The sequence below is a fragment of the Pyxicephalus adspersus genome, chromosome 1 (assembly GCF_032062135.1).
Source record: "Pyxicephalus adspersus chromosome 1, UCB_Pads_2.0, whole genome shotgun sequence".
In the NCBI taxonomy this organism is placed as follows: Eukaryota; Metazoa; Chordata; class Amphibia; order Anura; family Pyxicephalidae; genus Pyxicephalus; species Pyxicephalus adspersus.
In genome coordinates this window covers 72,873,936-72,881,244 of record NC_092858.1, presented here as the reverse complement: position 1 = coordinate 72,881,244, position 7,309 = coordinate 72,873,936, and the positions used below count along the sequence as shown (strand labels likewise).

The 7,309-nt window shown below is 35.7% G+C and overlaps 1 protein-coding gene across 7 annotated transcripts in view; it reads left to right on the top strand.

Annotated features, from left to right (window-relative positions):
* Positions 1–7,309, top strand: part of DMD (dystrophin) — a 721,719-nt gene that overhangs the window by 430,282 nt on the left and 284,128 nt on the right. For all 7 annotated transcript variants that reach the window (XM_072414251.1, XM_072414268.1, XM_072414235.1 and 4 more), the window contains 2 exons: positions 2,306–2,426; positions 5,966–6,234. In XM_072414251.1, coding sequence (XP_072270352.1) covers positions 2,306–2,426; positions 5,966–6,234 — 390 coding nt within the window. The remainder of the gene's footprint in view (positions 1–2,305; positions 2,427–5,965; positions 6,235–7,309) is intronic.

The following is a 7,309-nucleotide window of genomic DNA, read 5'->3' as shown; positions in this document are numbered from 1 at the left end:
TAGTCTCATATCCTCCTTTGGCTTACAGTACAATCTGTATGCTGATGACACTCAAATCTATCTGTCCACCCCTGACCTGTCTGCCTCAGTCCTGGACAGGGTTTCATGCTGCCTTTCAGCCATTTGGTGAAGGGTGGCTGACAGATTTCTGAAACTCAACCTAGATAAAACCAAACTCACCATCATCCCACCCTCACATTCCAAATCTTCCTGTGACATATTTCTAACTGTTAAAAACAATGTTATTCATCTCCCCCCTGAGGCACGTTGTCCTGGCATCATCTTTGATTCTGCCCCCATTTACCCCCCATATTCAGAACATTTCCAGGTCCTGTCACTTTCACCTTCCCAACATCTCCAAAATCTGCCCCTACCTGTCCCTAGAGACCACCAAACTCCTTGTATACACTCTTATCATCTCTTGCCTGGACTACTGTAACCTCCACCTCTCTGGTATTCCACTAACCTGTCTCTCTCCTGTACAATCAGTTATGAACTCTGCAGCCAGACTTATCCATCCTTCCACCGCCCTTCCTCTGCTGCCTCTCTTTGTAGTCCTCTTCATTGGCTTCCATTTAACCTGAGAATTAAATTCAGGTTCCTGTGCTTTGCGTTCAAATCTCTCCACAGTTCTTGTTCCGCTTACATTTCACTCCTCCAATGACCTACTAGTGACTTCCAAACTCAAAACTTTATCACATGCATGGCTCCAAGAGTTTTATAGAGCTGCCCGACTCCCTGGAATGGTCTTTCTTGTCCTATTCGTGATGCTCTTACTTTTTGCTTATTTAAAAGAGCACTCAAAACCCATTTTTTCAAACTTGCCTACCCATCTTCTTCTGTCTTCAAAAACCAGCAGTACTTCCCACCACTACATATCCCCCTCCTATTGTGTGTGAAATTCCCCCACCTACTGAATTGTAAACTCTTCGAGGCAGGGTCCTCTCCTCCACCTGTGTCCTTGTCTGTATCTGTCTGTCATTTGCAACCCGTATTTAATGTACAGCACTGCGTAATATGTTGGTGCTATATAAATCTGTTGGAGAAATGCATTTTGTATCATTCATTAGCCCTATTTCATGCACTAAGATTAGTACAGCATTATTAATAATAAAAAAAAGTTCAGTGAAAGCAGACAGAGGCAAATCGACTATAGGAACAGAAATAATTAATTTGGTATGTGAATATTTCACATAAGAAAGATAGGACAAGTAAAAAAAAAATGGCTTTAATGTGTAGAATATTATGCATCTGCTCCAACCTTGAATTTGATTGTTTTTCAAAAAAATATTTGTGCCAGCAGTTATCAAGGTCCTGCCTTTCTTAGCAGCTGTACACAGAAAACGAGATAACATTTTAGAGTATATAACACATTTAAATCTCCACCTTTCTTACATCTGCAGTGCCAGCATTTGTTCTTTCTTTTCTCTTAACGAATTGTGATGTGTTTCCATTGATGTTGACAAAAATGGGTTCACAAGCAAAACAGGATTGTAGGAGTCTTCTTGCAACCAATTTATCGTTCAGTGACATAAAATACAGCCATAACAAGGTTCTAACTTTTTCAATACATCTTGTTTTGTACTATTATCTTCATCATTAGATCCTTGCCAGTTCCTTCCTAAATGTGTAAATTTTATATATATTCTGCAGGTCTTATTTTTATCAGAAATTAGGTGTACTTTCAAGACAATTGTTCGACTAAATCATGATATGGGAGGCTCCCAGCTAGATTATTGTAGCCTTATGAGCAAGTGCATTATTGTGTACAGTTTTTGCCAGTCTTTCCCAGACTTTGGACCTTTGAAAGGGTTGTGTCTTGTTGGCTTAGTGGTTAGAGGCATGGATACAATACCTGTGGATGATTTTAGGAAGCATGACAATTTGGTCAATCATAACACTAGCCCAGTAGGAGGCTACTTATTAAAATACAAGGAAACTCCTCCATTAGCTCCACTATAAAAGAATGTACCTGCAAAATATGAATGTGCTGGTACTACAGAAACTTTGTCTTCTTGTCATCAATATGGATCAAAACATTTCCACTAAAAATACCAGCACACAATCAAAAAACAAACAACAATATTGGTTTGTGACTAGATGTTCTTGAGTTAAATAAAATGGCTGTTGGTAAGTCTACCCATATCTAAAATGTTTGTGTTGTCATTTTTCTGTTGTTGCTGTTGGAGTTGTTGGCATCGAAAGCTTTTGTATAGTGTTTGGATTTCCTGCTTCCTTATGAAGAATTGCACAATAAAGAAAATCTATTTCTACTTATAGAATGATGTTTTGTTTTCATTTCCAGGCCTTCAAGAGGGAGTTAAAAGCCAAGGAACCTGTTATCATGAGTGCACTTGATACTGTGCGAATATTCCTCACAGATCACCCATTTGAGGGACTAGAGAAGCTGTACTATGAGCCAAGAGGTAATTGAATTGAACATAACCCTGTAATCACATATTGACAAAGGGATCATCACCTCTTTGAGTTTCATGAATTTTCACGAACACTATCTCTAAATGTAAAAAGAAAGCTTAAAAATCGCCAAGTAAATGCATAAATAAAATTCTGCAGATTAGAATCCAATTACAAGTTATATGCTTATGTATGTAAGGCATGTTTTCTATTTACTTTAACCTTGGAATTCTAACATTTAAAATTCCATTGAATTAGTACATCACAAGACAGAATACTTCAAAGGATTGCCGTTCTATTTCTATGTATTTTTTAGAAAATGTTGAGTGTGCATTATGCCTCATACATAGCAATAACATATTAGAAAAGGGATTAGCTAAATGTTAAAGAATAAAATAACTAAGCCAAATTTGCTTCCAACATGGCTGATCCCACATAACCTCATTATAAATTCATAAAATAAACAGAACTGTCAGGGATTGTTAAAACTTACTATTCAGGGCTTCCAAACACCAGAGCAATGTATCTAAACATATGTGCTGGTATTACTTGGTGTCTGGAGACTGGAGCTGCCAGTACTGTGTTGGTTACCATGTACTGTATTTGTATGTAGTGTTAACACCCATGCTATGACTGGCAATAAATAAAGATGGGAGGTAAATAAAGCTCCCCAAGTTGATAGAAACTTTGATGGCTGGAAGATTTTGATGTTTAAATATTCAGAACATTTAAAAAGTCAGCACTCAGTTATCCCAAGCTTAAATATTTAAATAAAATGTAACTGTTGAATTTTAAAAAAATGCTTAAGCACAATAAGTTATTTTAAAAAACACAGCACATTAAATGTTTTTTTTTTCCTTCGAATATTCCAGCTGTTACAATTCTACATCTAGACCATGTTTAATTTTGAATTATTTTTCGATTCTCTCAACTTCCATTTTATTTCTTCTTTCCAGTTCCACCAAATTTGGCAAGATCATACATGTTTTTAATAACTTGTAAAAAGAGTTGGTACTGTAGCTAAGCAGCAATTTATCCCCAGAAATGATGTTATAGTATTGGAAACTTTATTGCTTTATTATTGCTGTGCCAAGCTGTTCTAGAAAAGCAACAAGTAATGCAAAAGTCTGGTAGTGGAAGCACGTCAGTTACCCATAGGACTTTTCAGCTTAGTTCCTGTATTATGCTTCTTCATATCAGCTACTACTGCAATCACAGCCTATACTACTGCATCAAGCTTTTGACAGCATGTGTTCCCTTTCCTATTACATACTATGCAATGTTGAGGAGGGTTGACTTTGCTCTCATACTGCCAACAATATATAATTAATTGTTGACACTGATTTCTGAAAAGAAAAAAACATAAATGTTCACAGTACTTGGCAGGTGCTTAACAGCAATATGCCAGGATCTCAAAATGTTTTCTAGCATATGTTCAGAAATTTTCTGTCTTCATGCAATATAAATTGCTTCACACAGTGATTACCACCCATCCATTATGTATCCATTATGTCACAACCAATAATTAACAACATGCCAATCTGTTTTATCTGTGTGTAGTCTATGGCTAACAAAGTAAAACAAAATTAGCTACATGCCCTAATAGAGGGTTATAATGCCTCTACAGGGGTCAAAATATCTGCATAATATTATTAACAGAAAATTCTAGATAATTTACACTTAAATTATAAAAAAAACAATACAAATGTTTTGAAGCATGGAGGGAACTTATTCTTTATATATTCTTTCATATTGTTTAGCGTTTCATCTGAGTAGGTTTAACTTTTGCTTATGACATAAAGTCTTGAAAATTAAGTATACTAGTATATGATAAATGTTCATTCAACTGGTTATAGGCAGACATATAACTGGCAACCTAAATCATGCTGCCACACCTATAGGGTTCAGTTCACAAAGCTGTTTGAACCATACTGTGGGTTGATTTACTAAAGGAGTTTTAGGCTGTACTCTTAACAAAAGAATAATTTCCCCTTTATGGGATAACTCACTTAGCTTAGTGAATATGGTAAAAATTAACTTTTGAAAGAATACTTAATCACATGCAAGGAATTAAAAAAAAAAGGCCTTTCTTGCACAACAGTATAGTGTCCCCTCATTCACTAAGCTTAGTGAATTATCTTGTGGAGACTGAAAATTCACTCTGCTAATGCTGCCTGTTTTGCTCTACACTTATGGCAAAATCAATGTAAACGTCAATTACTAAAAAATACCACACAGGTATTACTACACCTTTATAGCTCCCCCCCACACACACCCACTTACAGCCCCACACTATCACCAAATATGGTGACAAAATTACCATGGGGTACCATAGTACTAAAAATAACAATGTACTATGTTCAGAGGCTTTACAATTACCTTGCAAATTCTGCAAAATAAATTCACCAAGTGGTGAAAATTTGCCTATTTAGCTGAAATACATTTAATTTTAGGTTAACAAAAGACCATTCTGTCTTTTGGGTACAGGGTATTTGCACCATAGTTAAAAAGTATGTTCTATGTATTTTCCTTTTCCTAATAGTTCCCCATGCTTGGCATAGACTGAACAGTCTTTTGTCCTTTTCATTAAAACATCATACAGTTGGTCTTTTTCCAAAGGATCACATCACTGCATATAGATGTACAAGTCTTTCTCTGCAAACCCAAATTATTTTTTATCACTTGCTTTCCAGACTGAGTGATTTCAGATCTAATATTCAGACATAAATAAATGTCACATGCCCTGAAGCAGAATTTTATCTTGAGCCCCTAGAGAATCCTGTACAAAAACTTTTTTCAGCCCCAAAATTAACGTCTTCTAAAAATAAAATAAAACCTGGCAAAAATATGTAAATAACAGACATTTTATTAAACAAAATCTGTTTTCCCCTGTTTTAAATTATATTCCACATTTAGAGGAGTAAATAAATATTAGAAAACATCCCCTACCCATTACCCTACAAACACAAAGTCGTGCACACTGAGCCAGAGCTAGAGCCCTTTATTCTTCAGGGAGATAAGTAAAGGCCCAATAAAGGTAAAACATTAAAACATTGCATTTTCCTGCATCATCAGTTTATATGATTAGTTTTGGGTGAAAGTGCAGCAATGGAATTAGGATTTATGAGCACATGTCTCAGTGGGCACAAATGTTGCATTTCTCTGGCTGCAGTACCCTGCATAACCTTTAAAAAGAAATTATTCTCTTCCCTACAGTGTGAGCAGATGAGTTTAGCTCATGGCTACTGAATGCAGAAAACTAACACTTTAGTCTGATAGTTCTTTTTACTTTGCTGTGCATTTTTAAAATGTAGTTATATGAGGCAGGTCAAACAAGTACCACTTTTATTTTGCCAAGACACCGGACTGTTTAAAACCTATTCAGTACTGAGAATTAATAATGATGAATGTTTTTAAGCATTTGTGTCATTTTGTATGTCACAAATATATATATAATTTACATTTGTTTATTCAGTGACAATATATAATTTATCATAAACAATAATGAAAAAGAAAAAGCTTCTGCTAAATGAACTCTTTGCAATTCCAGACTATCACGGCGAAGAGCCATCCAAGAATGTCAGCAGGATCCTACAGAAGCAAACTGATGATGTAAGGACTGAGTGGGACAGGTTGAATGTGCGTTCAGTTGAGTGGCAGAAAAAATTAGATGATGCACTTGAAAGACTGCAGGAACTCCAGGATGCAATGGATGAACTGGACCATAAACTGCATCAAGCAGAGGCTATGAAAGGATCCTGGCAACCAGTGGGAGATTTGCTGATTGACTCTCTTCAAGATCACATAGGAAAAATCAAGGTCAGTTTTCTGTTTGCTGCTGAATATAAATAACCAAAAAAATATATTCAAACATTAGAAAACAATAGAATTGTCATCCCTAATGTCACTTTAATACAGAGCGACTATTTCAAACACATTATAAATACATTTTTTATACTTTCCATCGGTTATTACACATTGGGAATAATTTATTAAAGCTCTCTGGACTGGAGAAGATAAACTATCATGGGAGAACCTGGGTGATCAGGCCCATTATGTGTAATATCAAAGTAATACATGTATTACTTTTTTTTTGGGGGGGGGTTAAAAAGGCTATATTTTGGTGATGCACACCCTTACCAAGAAATGTACAGCTAACTGCAATGAAATGCAATGGCTACACTGTAATTGTTAGCTTCTATGGACCATGTACCACTGGCCACTATGTCCTTAGCAATAAATTCACACTGCCAGAATCACAGGAAATCAGCTGAAAAGATAGCCACTGTTTAGCAATAGTGTCACTTTTATAAGACAATCATTTTAACTGTTAAAATAAATGTATAAAATAACAATTACACTTATCTCTACTTTCTATTTTACCAGAAATAGTTCACTTGGAAGTAGAAACTGCCATGGGGCACAATAGATAACAGTGGTGTTTGTTTTAATCACCCTGATCGCCACTTTTGCTGTAATTTCCATAATTCAAACATGCGTATCACTTCTGTAATGTAAGTTTATGGCCACTGACCACAGTCAAAAGGTGATGATCAGAAATTCTATTCAAAGTAATGGAGCTTCTAATTACCAATTTAGATCAAATATCCTGGCAAATAATCATCTTTTATAAATCTGGTGGCTTTGAAAAGTAGTGGTCATAAAAAAGTCAAAGATAGTTGTGATCTGGTACTTGCCACCAGCAACAAAGTTGTTGACTGTGTGGCACTGGAGGCCAAGGACTATATTGGCAATGCAGAGAACCAGCCCCCACTGCTTCTATAAACATTTTTGGAATGCAATATATTCAAAATGTGACTTTAAACCCTTACTGTGCTCAAGTTAAATATTCTCTTCATCTTTGACATTCATAGCAACCATTAATTTTTCTTGT